At 36.1% G+C, this 16,915-nt stretch overlaps 1 protein-coding gene across 1 annotated transcript in view; it reads left to right on the top strand.

The window, feature by feature from the left end:
• Window positions 1-3,632: 3,632 nt before the first annotated feature.
• The window catches only part of TOP2B (DNA topoisomerase II beta), a 90,405-nt gene continuing 77,122 nt past the window's right edge, over window positions 3,633-16,915 (top strand). The window contains exons 1-4 of the mRNA XM_007936408.2: window positions 3,633-3,797; window positions 4,884-4,974; window positions 6,933-6,996; window positions 14,493-14,638. Coding sequence (XP_007934599.2) covers window positions 4,887-4,974; window positions 6,933-6,996; window positions 14,493-14,638 — 298 coding nt within the window. The 5' untranslated portion in view covers window positions 3,633-3,797; window positions 4,884-4,886. The remainder of the gene's footprint in view (window positions 3,798-4,883; window positions 4,975-6,932; window positions 6,997-14,492; window positions 14,639-16,915) is intronic.

The following is a 16,915-nucleotide window of genomic DNA, read 5'->3' on the forward strand; positions in this document are numbered from 1 at the left end:
GAGGTAGTGGCTGTCGCTCAGGAAGTGAAGTTGCAGGAGGTATGGGTGTAGTTGTGTCTTGTGGGGACTGTTGTTGTCTCCCACTCAATTAGACACAAATTACAATCAAATAACCTTAAAAAAACTTGTCAGTCTTGCAGGTCCTGAGTGTCCTTGGGGTTGCACCACTCAGGAATGTCCAAAGGTCTGTGCCATCAGGGTCGCTGCCACGCAGCAGCTCCGTATGTCTCCTTTTTTGGTATTTTCGCGCAAATTCTTCTGCTTGCTGGGGTTTAGTTCACTTGTATATCCTTCCCTTCAAGGCTCAGGGGTCCAGGATTATCTTCTGTGTCTGTGTTAATTGGTTTCCCTTTTCTTTGTTGAAGAGAGTCTGTGCAGTCTTTCTGCCTAGTCCACCATCTTGCCCCTAATCTACTCTTGAAAATGTTTTCCTTGTGGTAGTATTTGTTTTGGAGAAGTGATCTGTGATAGATGACCCTTTACTAGCATGATTATTTTATGTACCTAACCTCTATGTCAATAACTGCAAACAGCTCTAAGTTAATGGCAGAAGGTTACTCCCCTTTGATTCCATAGTGTCTGTGATCTTTAAGCACTTTCTTAAAGAATCTTAGTCATGATGATATTTGTTCTGAGTATTCTTTTTTTTAAAAAAAAAAAAAAAGTTATGGTTTTACTGCGAGATTTGTTTCTATGAATGATCATATGAAGAACAAGGAACATGATGAAACATTTGAGGACTATCTGTTAGGTTTTAAAAATGCAGTTCATATTTCTGTCCAACTGGTTCGTCATTTAACTACTGGCAGAAATAGAATATGAATACATTATGAATTATTTTTTAATCCAAAGTTATTTTTAATTGAGTGTTAATGGGTAATCTTAGAAATGAAAGAATGTGTAAGAATATAGATTGGAATCTAGTAAGTTATTTATAATACTTTGGCATATTCTTTGTTTGTTTTGTCTTTTTTCTTTTAATTTTATTGTGATTTGGGTGAAAGGTTACAGAGCAAATTCATCTTGCATACAGAAGTTCACATATACTTTGTCTTATGACATTGACTGCCATTTCCCACAATGCAACAGCTTTCCTCCCACTTTCTCCTCATAACCACCTCTTCCCTGTGTCCTTCTCTCCCATGCACTGCTGCCCCCCAAGCTGTCTCCCTGTGAATACACAGCCCTTCTATTCTCTCATGATTGATGTCTACAAGGAGTGTATATACCTAATATAAATGTTTAGCTCTTATGCCTGTCTTTTGTTTAGCTGGAAACCACAGGACTGAGTTCAGTTCCAGATTTGAAGGGCAGCTAGGGGCTGTCATCACAGGGGTTCCACCGGGCTCTATCAGACCAGCAAAACTGTTCCTTCTTTTTTTTTTTTGTGATATGATTTTGAGTTTTGTTCCACATTGTTCTCCCACTCTATCCAGGATCTCCTACATAGATACCCTTCTGAGTAGTTGACAGTGGTAGCCAGGCACCATCTAGTTCTTCCGGTCTCATAGTCATATAGGGTGAGGATCACATGGTATACCACTCTCCTGGACTAATTGTTTCCATGTGTCCTTGGTTTTCTTCATTCTTCTTTGCTCTGGATGAAAAGAGACCCATTGTTGCATCTAGATGGTTGCTTGCAAGCTTTTAAGTTCCTAGTCACTACTTGCCAAACTAGGATGTGAAACAACATTTTTGTGTAGTATGTTATGCCAATTGAGCTTGATATCGCTTGCAACCATGGTCCTGAGCCCACAGGTCCAACTGTTCGCTCCCTCTGGGTAGCTGGCTATGGCTGAGGAGTGACTACAACCTTGTCTCTTGTCAGCACTACTGTATACCTAGAAATTCTTACAGAACATAAATACGCTGTTGAAACATTGTCTTCCAACCCTGTACATGGTATGGGCACACTTCTCCCTGCATGTTGTTGTTGTTGTTATGTGCTATCGAGTCGGACCCAACTCATAGCGACCCATCCTTGGGTTTCCGAGGCAGTATCCCTACGGAAGTAGATTACTCAGTCTTCCTTCCAAGATCTCCCTGCATAGACATATCTAATTGTTCAGCCTGTCCACGCATCTAGCCACCCATAGATCAATATTTGCCATCACTGACAGTGCAGTACTCTATCTGCAAAAGGGTTCATCTTTGTTGTCTGTACCTCCCCATGCACCTGTCAGTGTCTTCCTCCTCTTCAGTGCTACCATGTTGATAACTCACATTTGGTACATTGCCCTGCCCTTCACCCACTGACACATCCATTTTATGTAAAATTTATGACATTGGAAGAATATAATGAATGTTTAAATTTCCATAGGATTTGTATATTACAGTTCTTACTGTGGTGCATTGATTTTAAATGTACATTTAAAGGCTATGTAATGACATACATTTTGTTTAATAATAATTTTAAAGATGACAGTATATCTATGTCTGAGACCTGAACTGAATTAGCACGGTGCCTAAGGTATCTGACTACTAATCAGAAGGTTGGTGGTTCAAACCAAAAAATATAAAGCACAAAGTAAAAGTACAAAGTCAGCCATTCCACAGAAGCAAGACTGAGCAATCTACTTTCGTAAAGATTTACCACCTCAGAAACCCAATGGGGGGTCACTGTGAGTCGGAGTTGACTTGATGGCAGTGGGTTTGGTTTTTTGGGTTTTGTTTAAGTGCATGAAATTTCTTTGGCTGTCACTGTTCGAACTTAAGTAGAAAAAGAAAGGATCAGAAGACAAAGGCTTGTGAATGCATCTCACTTCTCATTTATTATTTTTGAACTGAAAAAATTGGCCATCAAAATATCTTTCTTTTATTGTGATGTTATAATTCTTAGTATTAGGGAACTGTAGGAGAGAGATGTGTTTTCTGCTGTACTAAGAAGACAGGAAAATTGCCAAATCTTGGAAATTTGAATTCGGCATCATTTGTTATAGGAGTGGTTAGAATTTGGATCCTCAACCTTTGCTTCCTTGGAACTGACAGAGAAGCTGAAGTCAGAGGGTGCCTCAGTAATAGGGCACTCAGAGCTGATGTTTAAGGAATTACTGACCTGCAAATATGTGAAATTAGTGATTTATAAGCCAACAGTTAGTATTCTCAGCCATATCAGTGGGTGTTAACTGCATAGGTTAACATTTTGCCTAGGTTACTTTTGCCCACCTTCTACTATAATCTTCAGTAGGTTAAGGGCAAAGAACCTACAGCTGAAAGTTTTGGGGACCCTATGACCAGCCGGGTTCACCGGGCACACTCATTGTGATCTGATAACCTGAGAAGAACTCCAATTCCTTGGGAAGTTCTGAAAGCTGCAAAAATTAACTTGATAACTTACAGAATTGAGAAAAATTTATATTCTTAAGTGAATAAATGTAGACTGTTCCAGTGATTCCTGTGACTATGTATATCTTCTTTTTGGGCTTAGTCTAAACTGTACCTTCATTCTTTATAATAAAAAGAGCTAGGATTTTGATAATAGCTCTATGTTCTTTTCAGATTTTAAAAATCAGTGAATCTGAAAGACAATTTTGTCATTAAAAAGAAAATGTATGTCCATGTGTCCTTACACATTTTAGTTTACCCCTTGGTAGGTTATTTAAATTGGATTTTTTGGTTAATTTTAGACTCTTTTTGATCAGAACAATGCTGCAAAAAAAGAAGAGTCAGAAACTGCAAACAAAAATGATTCTTCAAAGAAGTTGTCTGTTGAGAGAGTGTATCAGAAGAAGACACAACTTGAACATATTCTCCTTCGTCCTGATACATACATTGGATCAGTGGAACCATTGACACAGGTAATTATTTTCTAAAATATATTGAAATTCTTAGAAAAATGTGTATCTGTCTACTTTTTACTATCTTGTAAAATTTTTGTTGCTACTTTCTTTTTAGGTACTCAATTCTCTGTCTTCACTATCATTAATTAGCAAAGTAGGGGAAAAGATTTAGAAGAGGCAGAAATGTCTTCTTCTAGAGATAGATACTATCAGAAGAAAGAAGTGTAGAGTAAAATGGGATAAATAGAAAAATACTGCCTTATAAAATTTTTAATATGTCATATTTTAATGATGGTACATTTCATAATTTACACAGATACATAAATTCTAATGACTATCATTTCATACTTAGTATAGCTTACTGTAATGGAGCTCTGGTAGTGTAGTGTCTAAGGCACTTGACTGCTAACAAGAAGGCTGGCGGTACAAACCCACTAGCCACTCCTCGGAAGGAAGATTGGACAATCTACTTTCATAGTGATACCGCCTTGGAAACCCAATGAGGGAGGGCACGTAACAACAACAACAAAAGCTTACTGTAAACTTGGCTTACATACGTTATCTCATTGGATCCTAACAGTTTTGGGAAATGGATACTGTTATATTCATTTTATAGATTTATATTAATTTTACAGATGAGTAAAATGAGGCTTAGATAAATTTAAGTAACATTCTCAGATCCCTCAACTAGTAAGAGCTGGAATTCAAAGCTCTTTGACTTTGTTATCTTCTAGTCATATTATTTTACTATGTGGTCCCTATATTATAGAAAAAATATAAAGCACAAAGTAAAAGTACAAAGTAAATATGTTTTTATATTTTTCTATTTTATTTAAGTACTATTTCTGACAATTCTTGTTGCCTTACATTAAAGCTGACTTTGTTCATTTTGCATCAAAAACATAATTTCTTAATTTTGTGGTTATTTAAATTCAATATGAATGCAGTGAAATTGGTTTCAATGGAAGTAATAGGTATTTTTCTACTTTGAAGGTCTAATTGTTTATGTAGGGTAAGTGATAGAATATGGGTTTATACTATTATAGTTCATGTTAAGGACTTACAGAGTAAAAATGAATTTTTGCCTTTTTTGTCTCAATGTAGCTAATGTGGGTGTATGATGAAGATGTAGGAATGAATTGCAGAGAGGTTACTTTTGTGCCAGGTTTATACAAGATCTTTGATGAAATTTTGGGTGAGTATTTGCTTAAGATTTAAGGTATCTATTTGTATTAATGTTGTTGTAATCCCTTCAGTATAAAAAGTCAGTACTTTTACTGTACAAATTTTAAAAGCACATCTCTTTTATACTGAATATAAACGTAATTCAGAAACTTTATACCCTTAGTTGTAATATGGGAACTCTGGTGGTGTAGAGCCTAAGGCATTTTGACTGCTGACCAGAAGACTGGCAGTTCAAACCCACCAGCCACTCCTCAGAAGGAAGTTTGGGCAATCTACTTCTGTAGTGATGCCACCTTGGAAACCCAAGGAGGGGTCGCTATGAGTTGGGATCGACTAGATGATAGTGAGTTTTTAGGAGCTCTGGTAGTGCAGTGCCTAAGGCACTTGACTGCTAACCAGAAGGCTGGTGGTTCAAACCCATCAGCCACTCCATGGGAGGAATGTCGGGCAATCTATTTCTGTAGTGATGTTGCCTCAGAAAGCCAAGCAGGGGTTGCTACGAGTCAGTTCTGACTCGATGGCACATAACAACAGCCATAATATTTTCATGTCTCTGTTTAACAACTCTGTGCTTTGGTGTGTTATCTGTAAAATGAATGTATTGTATTGGCTCAGCAATCTCACAGTTGGTCTGTGGTCCTTTATGTGCAGTCATCTGAGTGTTGCACCTGGGGGACACATTAAAAATAGAGATTACAGGGCCTGATCCTTCCAGATTCAGTGAGTCTGAGGTGTAACAGGAAAATCTTACATGTTTTTTACCAACAAATCAAGTATTTCTGCTGGGCTGCCAAGCTTAACAGCTTGTTACATAGTTTCTAAGTGGTTTCTGCCCTCTCCCACTCACATGATTTAAGTAAATCACAGTTAAGGTGTTCATTCACACCTCTTGACTCCTATGAGATTCGGGCACTTTGGAAATGTTCTTAACCAAGGGCTTTCTGGGCATTCTCCACTCTGCACGTCATCACTGCCATTTGAGGTTTCCAGAGAGTAGGGTTGTATAGATTTCTGAGGTTCTCTTCTTTAGTTTTGGGTAGGGTTACTTCCTCTTAGATCTTTGAGAAAAGGATAGAAGAGTAGAACTAGTTACTTACATTTCGTACCTTTCACTCTTGCCTTCCAACTGTCTTCTACCTGTTTTAGCTGTATTTTAGGTTCTGCTGTTTGTTAGAAAGAACTCTAGTGGTATAGTGCTTAATTCAGTTCAGCTGCTAACGAAAAGGTTGGTGGTTTGAACCCACCAAACTGTTCCCCAAGAGAAAGATGAGGGAGTCTGCTTCTGGAAAACATTACAACCTTTTAAACCCTATAGAACAGTTCTACTCTGTCCTATAGGGTCAGTATGAGCCAGAATCAACTTGATGGCAGTGGATTTGGTTTGGTGTTTATCAGAGACATATTTCTTTAATTTATGTTCAATTTGATAGCTAGCTATTTTTCAAATAGTTTTTAAAAACTGTGCTTAATGAATGCAAAAATAATTGTTTTCCCAGTTATTATACATAGTGTTCAGGATTTTGATTTCTAAAGGTGTTAAAGATGTTGCCTTTGTAATTAAAAAATAACTGGTTGATTTCAGTTCAATGTGCCTATAAAATCGCTGGCTAATTGAAGGAGATCAAGAGAAAGTAGTTACTTGTTACCAAGATAAAATACAATTAAACCATTTTTTTTTTTTTAAACTTTTTAGATCTGGATTAGAGTGTTATAAGATGCAGATATTTACTTTTATTTATGTCAATTAATCACTCCTCCTCTTAGTTTTGTGTATATTTATTACATTGCAATCTGTGATAAAAAAATTTTGATGTATTGGAAAATAAAGTTTTTTGTTGGAAGTCAGCAGTACTTATTTTCTGATTACTTATGTGTAGGTGTTTATATCAACTAGGGATACATATGTGCTTACATCTACATATTAATTTACATTACTTTGTGTATTTATGAATATGTTTAATTTTGTAGTTAATGCAGCTGACAATAAACAGAGGGATAAGAACATGACCTGTATTAAAGTTTCTATTGATCCGTAAGTATATTTTAAGGTTACTTTAAAATTTTATGCTAAGAATGTTTTTACTGAGGTTGCCCTTAACTTATGAATAGTCCCCAAATGAATAATGTATATGCTAGTACCCCTTAGATTCTATGTTGCTTGAGACCTTGTCATTTTTGCCTCTTTTAGCCAGAGCATCATGTTAGTATTGTTTCTGTTCTCTGTCATTCATAATTTTTTTTCTCCAAAGTATTTCTTTACTTCACTATGGGAGCTCTTAGAGACCTTTTTCTGCCTCTTTATTTATGCTGTGGATGCTGTTTCAGATGCTAGAGTAATTATTCCATCTTTTCTTTCTTATGTTTACTTTGGGACTTGGGGCTAAGGGCTGTTACTAGTACTATTCCTAGTTGCTTTATGGCCTAAATTGACTTTTTGTGAATGACATTTAAGCTTTTCTATTATTTATTACATGATTTATAAATTAGGAACTGCTGATATTATAAAATGTACACTAGGTGTTTAACTAATTACATCTTACTGTGATTTTTTTTTTTGGGGGGGAGGGATGAATGAAAATAATGATTTTAAAATAATTTGTTAGGCATGCCTTTTGTAAAATAATGTTTACTCATTATCATTTTGCTGGGGATTTAGCATGATTTTAGGATGTTTCTTTAATGAACAGGAAAATTTAATAGTTCTTGTATAGTCTTCCTATCATTCATCTAATTTCAGATGACATGTTTAAGATGAATGATAAAAAAAAAATAACATACCACTTGGTTTACCATTAAGTTAACTGTATCTTACATGAAATTCTGTCATGTAACCATGCTGTAGAAGTTTCTGATTTTTCTTTTTCTTCCCTTTTTTTTTTTAATGGATCCTATCTATTCAAAATGAATAGAGATTTATATGATAAGCTCCACAGAACACCTTTAAGTTACAACTTATACAGAAGTTTAAGATTGCTTTAAGGAAATTTTAGTTGTCAAGATTTCTTTTCTTCCTTATTTAGGAAATTGTAAGTTAAAAAACAGTACCACTGATCATTTATTATGTTTTAGGAGGACTAATTAGGAGTAATAGATATGGCCTATTATCTTTAAACCTTTTTATAATTTGAAATTTAAAGATTCTGATTGAAAACTAAGAGAAGGGACTTTGCTAAAATATACTCTTGATGAACATGGCTGCAACTCTTTTAATTGATCTAGCCTCATTAATTCAACAGTGTGAAGTGAAAAATAATAAAATAAAAAGCTTATGTAGAATCCCATTATAAAAAAATGACAAGTGAGCTATATGCTAATTCTGTAATCTAGATTATGGCTCTTGGTAGTGTACTTTACCTATTGCCAAAGAGGCAAGGAGGCTGCATCATCTGACCTCTTCTAACCGCACAAGAGGAAGACAGAATTACCATCAGTACCCAAGGCCTGTCCCTGCGAAGCCAGACATGCTGCCTCCCTCCAGTCCTTTCACCAATCCTGACACCAGCCTTTCCTCCCGCAGCACCCATCACCTCTCTTGCTGGGTTCGATAATTCACTGCAGTGGCCACACAGAACTCACAGATCATGGGGTTTATGAGAGAAGCAACAGGCTACAGTTCAAGTTCAGGAACATGCTCAGTCTCTCTCAGCCTGCCATATCTCAGCTGACACTCTCTCTCAGTCTCTCAGCAATGCATGTCTCTTGGTGTCTCTCAGTCTCTCTCTCAGCACTGTGTATCTCTTGTGTCTGTCATGTCTCTCTCTCTCTCTCTCTCTTTCAGCAATGTGTGTCTCTCGCATCTTCCAGCTGGCAGTGAGAGAGATTTTTCTGCCTGTAGGAGGGCTTCTTTTGAGCCTGGGAGAGTGGCCAAACTAATCAATCCCAACATCAGAATTCTATATGCCTGAGAGAGAGTGAACTTCCCCAGAAAATTACTTTGTGCTGCTCCCAAAAGACATGCCTCAGGTGGATAACTTTAATAATCAGGAGCTACTCAGTTGCTCACAGCAAATTCCACCACTGAGTGTTACAAAGACTTATGGCTAGAAAAGCCACACTATGTAATTGACTACACTGAACTTATCAATTTATTATTGATACTATACAATGAGTGATTCTATTTAACTAGTGCCTTTATGACTGTATTTTTAATCTACAAATATTTTTGTATGAGCATTAGAGTAGGGTAGAATTATAACCGAATTTATTTGGCTTTTAATGGCAATCACATTTCAAATTATTCTTATTTCTCTCCGCTTCATTTTAACTACCTCTGCTTTAAAAAAACAAAGTCCTTGACTTTAGTCTATATATAAAAATTGTAGTCAGCTATTACAAGGAAGAAAGTAGTATTTTTTTAACCTCTTTTTATATTTGTCCTTTTTACAAATAATTGGTGAAAGATTGAGTTATAATTGAATTTTATATGTATTTAAAAATGGCAAATACATAAATGTTTTGAGAAATTGCTGATCCTTGTTTTATTTCTGAAATTCAACTATAACATCTTGTCTTTTGTGAATTTTGGCTGAAAAGCCATTTGTTTTATTTCCTTTTCTACATATAACAGAATAAATGTTTTTATTAAAATGATTCCTAGAGATAGATTTTTTTGCTTAAGTTACATTTCTTAGTTAAGTCATTTTAAAGCAGAATTAAATTGGGACAAAATTTTCTTAGGCAGTTTATTCAGTTGACCCAATTTTCTTTGCTCTGTTTTCAGTATCTTTCGTGTTTTTATTCTTAATGTTTCTGTATAGTGAATTTTTATCTTCTTTGTGCATTTGTATACATAAACTTTGTATTATGTAAAGGAAAGGTTAAATTTCAAAAGTTGATGGGTTAACAAATAGGATATACTGCACAGCTTAGCTCTTCTTTATTTTTCTGTGGTACTCTGTAATTTGGGAATAATAAAGTAAACAGCCTGATGGTAAAAAGCATAGGAATAGATTAGGAAGGGATATCTCACAGAATTCAGACAACTCATCTAGAAAGTTAGAGAATTTGGAGCAACTTCTTCTGTGAGTACTTAAATTTCACTAAAAAAACAAAACAAAACATTTAAATAACATAACATAGTAGTTATTATTGAACCAGCTTATTTGCTGACATCTCTGGTGGTGCAGTCTACTAAAGCATTTGGCTGCTAACCAAAAGATCAACAGTTTAAACCCATCGGGTGCTCCTGGAGAAAGATGAAGTAGTCTGCTTCTGTAAAGTTTTATAGCCTTGGGATCTCTCTGGGGCAATTCTGCTCTGTCCTATAGAGTCACTGTGAATTAGAATCGACTTGATGACAGTGGGTTTGGTTTTCATTTGATACACGGTAAAAAAAAAAAAAAATCATGGAAAGCTCATTAACAGAATTTGAACTACTGCTCCAGCTTCAGTATTGTTTTAGTGTTGAAAACTTAAAACTATAATTTTTTTTTAAATAGTACACATCCAGGCTAAAATACCTATATCTATCTATATCTATGTACAGTTATGCCTCACTTACTACCTATTTGACTTCATATGTACCTATTGTCCCATAAGGTTATGATAAAGTTCAGAAATCCAGGTGGGAGGAGAACCAGACATAGCTGAAATACTTGGCTAGGTAGGGAGATCGAACTGTCTCTAACTAGTTTTCGTGATTTGAGGATTGGCTCCAGCCCTGGAGCTGGAGGGATGGGGATCTCCATGCCCATCCATGTCTGCTTGTTGCACTATATCCAGTTCACGTGGGTCCTGTGTACGTGCAGCTGGAGCCATTGAAGGGGATACCCTGCCGAGAGTGCTGCCTGACTGGGCCTGGGTTCCCTGTGCCTGAGGCCTGAGGCCATGGCTCCTCTTACAGTGGTGGCTGGCTGGCTGCAGTGGTGGCACTGAGTGGGGAGGGGTGATACAGAGGGAAGGAAAGGAGGCAGAGGAGAAGGGGAGGGCAGGGCTGGGAGAATTTAAATCCTATGGAGCAGGGAAAACAGGCAGGGAGGGTGGGTGAAAGAGAGGGGGCAGGGTAGTAGTAGAGTCAGTTGGCAGCACGTTGGACATGTGGTCAGCAGGCGGGTGTGGTTCTCAGAGACTGGTTGGTGATCATGCAGGACTAGTGGCAGTGCTAAAGTTTTTGTGCAGTCCTATGGGGTATGTCTTAGGCCTGCCCAATGACTGGTGGGCATCTTGGACACTTCTCTCCTGTATACAACATAGTGTTCACATAACATACAAGTCACATAATGTCCTGTTTCATAGAATGTGTTGTGGACATTAAGTGATGTGTATTTACTGTAAAATTTTTTTACATACACATTTTTTAAAACCAATGAGATCAGAGATACTGTATCTTTATTTTTATTCAATATATTGTGGACAGCTTTATTAACTTAAATAGGTCAGCTTAATTCTTTTTGACTCTTCTAAAGTATTGATTGTGTAAATGTATTATAATTAATGTCTTTCCAGTTGATGAATAAAAAAAACCTCACTGCCATTGAGTCAATTATGACTTATAGCTACCCTATAGGATAGGGTAGAACTGCCTCATATGGTTTCCAAGACTAAATCTTTATGGGAACAGACTGCCTCAGTCTTTCTCATGCAGAGCAGGTAGGTTTGAACCACCAACCTTTTGGTTAGCAGCCCAATGCTTTTTAACCACAGTGCCACCAGAGCTCCACAGTTGATCAATAGCAGTTAGTTACTTTGTTTCCCGGATTTTTCTTTGCTTTATGTTTGAAACTTTATTTGTTGCTTACTCAAACATACATCCTTATTTCTAATAGGTTAAAGAACTCTGAATTACTGTTTAGAGTTTACAAAAATAAATACCAGATCTGGGAAGTGATACAGGTTTAAATTTTATAATAGAGGACTTGATAGAAACTTCATATCTCATACTCATACAGAGTTATTAGAATATAATAGATACCAAATCTTAATTTTTTTTTTTTTCTTGACAATAGGCTGGGGCCAATCCTCAAAGACAACTTCTTCTTTTTTTTTTTTCCCCACTTTTTTTTTTTTAATTGTGATTTGGGTGAAGATTTCAAAGACAACTTCTTGATGAATTTATTTAAAAAATGTCTACTTGGAGTCCCATATGCTAAAGAGGATGAAACATTAACGTGTTTTTATGAGTGTACTGAATGTTGTTTCATCCTAATATACTTAGGATCTATATTACTTCATTCTCTGCTTTCCTTTTTTTCTTTCACAGTCATCTCTATTAGTTTGTAACTTCCAATAATCAATTATAGAAAGAGCATTGCTGGTGCAGTGGTTAAATTCTCGGCTGCTAACTTAAAGGTCAGCAATTTAAACCCACAAAGGTGGTGTAGTGGTTAAGGCGCATTTGGCTGCTAATCAGAAGGTCTGTAGTTCAAACCCACTACCCACTCCATGGAAGAAAGATGAGGCAGTCTGCTTCTGTAAAGATTTTACAGCCTTGGAAGCCCAGCGGGGTCGCTGTGAGTTGGAATTGACACCAGGGCAATGAGTTTGGTTTGGTTTTGATTAGCAGCTCTCTGGGAGAAAAGACCTGGTGATCTGCCTCCCATAAAGATTACAGCCTAGGAAACCTTACGGGGCAGTTCTCTTTTCTTTGGGGTCACTATGAGTCAGAATTAACTTGATGGCACCCAGAAAAACAACAGTAAATTATAGGTTATAAACTAAAGTTAGGGACTATTTGAGAGCATAAAAAAGTAGTGTAATATGTAGCCCTTATATCTAAGGTCCACTGTTTTATCTCTGGAAATAGGATACACAAGTGAAAGAACAGTAAGCAGTTTGAAATTGTTACATACTTAGGTATTCAACTGTATTGTGCAGAGAGTATTTACCCACAGGTGAGATACCTTGATTATCTCCTGAGATCTCCAGTAAATAATTAGGCTTTTTTGCTTGTTTCTTTGCTAGTCTCAATATAAGGAGGACTGAGAAACCCTGAGCTCTCTCCAATGGAGAGCTGAAGTTTTGAAGTGGCCCTTGAAGTTTGGGTAAAATTTGGTTAGACAAACCAGGGAAGACACTATAAATAAGGGAAAGACCACTGGAACAAAGAAATTGAAGAATAAGGAATGGACATAGACAAATAATAAAACTGACCTGAAGGAAATTTAGTATGCAGTGTTGCAGAGCAGTGGCAATAAAATTTGAATGTAACTAGGGATGTGAATAATGGGCCTTGAACATATAGTAGAGAGGTTTTTTAGTCTGATTTTATAGAAAACATGGAACTACTTCTCTGAGTTGTGAGCAAAATATTGTGTTATCAAAGCTTTATTTAAGTCTATCATTATTAAGCAGAATATATTTAAAGGGGAGTGGCTAGCAAGAAGATTGTTGCAGTAATCCATGTTTGAGGTAATGTTAATCTATCTAGACTCATACTGCCATTTGGAGTGAAGAAAGGGCTGATGCTGAAAATATATCTATTTGAAACTAATATGTCTTGATAATTAGTAAATGTAGAGAATTATCAAGAGGAAGGAATAAAAAAATAACATCAAAATTCTCTTGGAAAACAAGCAGAATTGACTGTATTAGAGAGGGAAGGAAAAGTTGATTACTGATTTGGGAAAGGAAAATGATGTCTTTAAAAGTTATATTTTAGTTTAGTTTTTAAATTTCCTCTCTTATTTTCATAACTTAATTTTTTAGACTAAGAATTATATCTAATAAAGTGAGAGATTAGGTATGTATATATGAGTAAAATAGTGTCTAAGAATACTTAAGAATCAAACTGGCAATTTAAGCCATTTCTCAGTGCTGGCTATTAAGTTGTGTTTCTTTGCAAATTTAGTTATTAAATAAGTGAAGATATCATAGCGTAGAGTAATAGAGTAGAAAAAACTTTCCATCTGCAGTATTGCTTATGTCAAGTTGATGTTAGCTATAGAAATGTCCCCTTGATACCACTCAGGGCTAAAATTGATAGTTTTGTGACAGAAAAACACCTTAAAAGAATAAAAAAAGGCAACATCTGCTTATTTAAAAGCATTAAATTTAATTTATAAAATGATTACTACAGTACACAAAATTCTAACATTTAAACTGAAAATGGAACACATTCCAGACTGTCCCTTTTCCATCTATTGTGTAGGATAGGGAGGAAATGAAAATGGCAGTGGCCAAGTGTCTCTGCAGAGCTGGTGGTTCATCTGGTAGTGTAATAGTACAAGGAAGCAAGAAGATCACAACTGATGATGCATCTGAAGAAAAAACTTGATTTCTAGGTGTCTACTTGTGACTTCTTGTAACACTTCACTGCTCTTACAACTTTATGGGAAGTGGAGAAGAGTTTCTTTTCTGAAAAAAATTGGATTATTTTGCATATCACAGTGATTCTAATTTGAATAATGTACTCAGAGATAGAAATGTGTTTTCTTGAAATACAAACTTGAAAAGCAATGCCTTCCAATTGATACTGACTGACATCATGCTTATAATCACTGAGGTTTATTCTGGATTGCTTCACTTTTTAGGAAATTTAATCAGTGTATCTTTAAATTATTTTAAGCTCTAATTCTGCTTCTTTAATTACAGTGAATCTAACATTGTGAGCATTTGGAATAATGGAAAAGGCATTCCAGTCGTAGAACATAAAGTAGAGAAAGTATATGTTCCTGCTTTAATTTTTGGACAACTTTTAACATCCAGTAATTATGATGATGATGAGAAAAAAGTTACAGGTAAAGTTGACATGGTTGATTGGAATTTTGATGAAAAAATATCACTGATACAACATTTCTAACTTACTATTTCTATATAAAAATACTACAGAAAAGGCAATCTGTTCAATTTTTGGTGAGAAAATCCTTTTCAGAGTTAATATCTGTAAAACACTATGGTATTCAGATATGTTATATTAATACTCACTGAAGCATTATTCACAAGAGCTAAAAGGGTGAAGAGCAACCCCAGGTGTTCCATCAAGGGATAAACAGATAAAATATGGTGTATATATACAATAGAATATTATTTGGCTATAAAAAGGAATGAAGTTCTAATACATGCTAGTACATGGATGCACCTTGAAAATATAGTAAGTGAAATAAGCCAAATATAAAAGGATAGATATTATATGATCCATTTATATGAAATATCTAGAATAGACAAATGCGTAAAGACAGAAGTAGATTATTGGTTATTATGGGCTGGATGGGGGGATGTAGAGTTATTGCTTAATGGATACTGAGTTTCTGTTTGAGGTGATGAAAAAGCTTTGCAAACACATACTGATGGCTGTACAACATTGTGAGTGTGATTAACGCCACTGGATTAATCATTTAGAAAATGGTTAAATTTTTATTTTGGTATATTTTACCATGATGTTAGAATGGCAGTGTTATTTTAAAAGCTTAGTCTAGTAGTACATTGACTTGGATATTTAAAACTGCTGAACCTGTAACCTGAGTGACAGTTTAAGTTTTGGTTTAGAGTACTGATGAAAGTAAGACTGGTGTGACTGACTCCTGTATGCATGGATTTGTTATTACATAAACACCATGAAGATTCTTCATCCATGAATAAAGCAAGAGGTCATTAAAAAGACGAGAAAAAAAGAGAAAAGACCAAAATGGATGACAGAAGAGACTCTGAAACTTGCCCTTGAGCGGAGAGTAGCTAAAGTAAGTGGAAGAAATAGCAAGATAAAAGAGCTGAACAGAAGATTTCAAAGAGCAGCAGCTCGAGCAGACAAAGCCAATTACTATAAAGAGATATGCAAAAACTTGGGGTTAGAAAACCAAAAGGGAAGAACACACTTGGCATTTCTCAAGCTGAAAGAACTGAAGAAAAAATTTAAGCCTCGAGTTGCAATATTGAAAGATTCTATGGGCAAAATATTGAATGATGCAGGAAGTATCAAAAGAAAATGGAAGAAATACCAGAGTCACTGTAACAAAAAGAATTGGTCGATGTTCATCCATTCAGGAGGTGGCATATGATCAAGAACCAATGATATTGAAGGAAGAAGTTGAAGCTGCATTTAAGGAATTGCCAAAGAACAAGGCTCCGGGAATTGACAGAATACCCAGTGAGATGTTTCAACGAATGAATGCCTTGCTGGAGGCACTCATTTGGTTATGCCAGGAGATTAGGAGAACAGCCACCTGGCCATCTGACTGGAAGAGATCTGTATTTGTACCCATTCCAAAGAAAGGTGATCCCACAGAATGTGGAAATTATCAATAACATCATTAATATCGCACACAAGTAAAATCTTACTCAAGATGATTCAAAAACGGTTGCGGCAGTATATTGAGAGAAATTCCTGAGGGCAGCCTGGATTCAGAAGAGGACATGGAACAAGGGATATCATTGCTGATGTCAGATGGATCTTGGCTAAAAGCTGAGAATACCAGAAAGTTTTTTATTTGTGTTTTATTGACTATGCAAAAGCATTTGATTACGTGGATCATAACAAATTGTGGATAACATTGAGAAGAATGGGAATTGCAGAACACTTAATTGTACTTATGAGGAACCTGTACATAGACCAGGAGGCTGTCATTCAAACAGAAAAAATGGACACTGCATGATTTAATACCAAGAAGGGAGTGTGTCAAGGTTGTATCCTTTCCCCATACTTATTCAATTTATATGCTGAGCAAATATCTGAGAGACTGGACTGTATGAAGAAGAATGTGGCATCAAGATTGGAGGAAGGCTCATTAACAATCTGCACTATGCTGAGAACACAGCTTTGCTTGCTGAAAGTGAGGATGACTTGAAGCACTTACTGATGAAGATTGAAGACTACAGTCTGCAGCATGGATTACACCTCAATATAAAGAAAACAGAAATCTTCACAGCTGGGCCTATAAGCAGCATCACGATGAATAGAGAAAAGATTGAAGTTGTCAAAGACTTCACATTGCTTAGTTCTACAATCGACACCAATGGAAGCAGCAGTCAAGACATCAGATGATCTGAGTTCTGGCAAGATGGCGGACTAGGCAGAAGGA

Source organism: Orycteropus afer, unplaced genomic scaffold, assembly GCF_000298275.1.
Source record: "Orycteropus afer afer isolate SDZICR_OR568_19922 unplaced genomic scaffold, OryAfe1.0 scaffold00003, whole genome shotgun sequence".
NCBI classification, from domain to species: Eukaryota; Metazoa; Chordata; class Mammalia; order Tubulidentata; family Orycteropodidae; genus Orycteropus; species Orycteropus afer.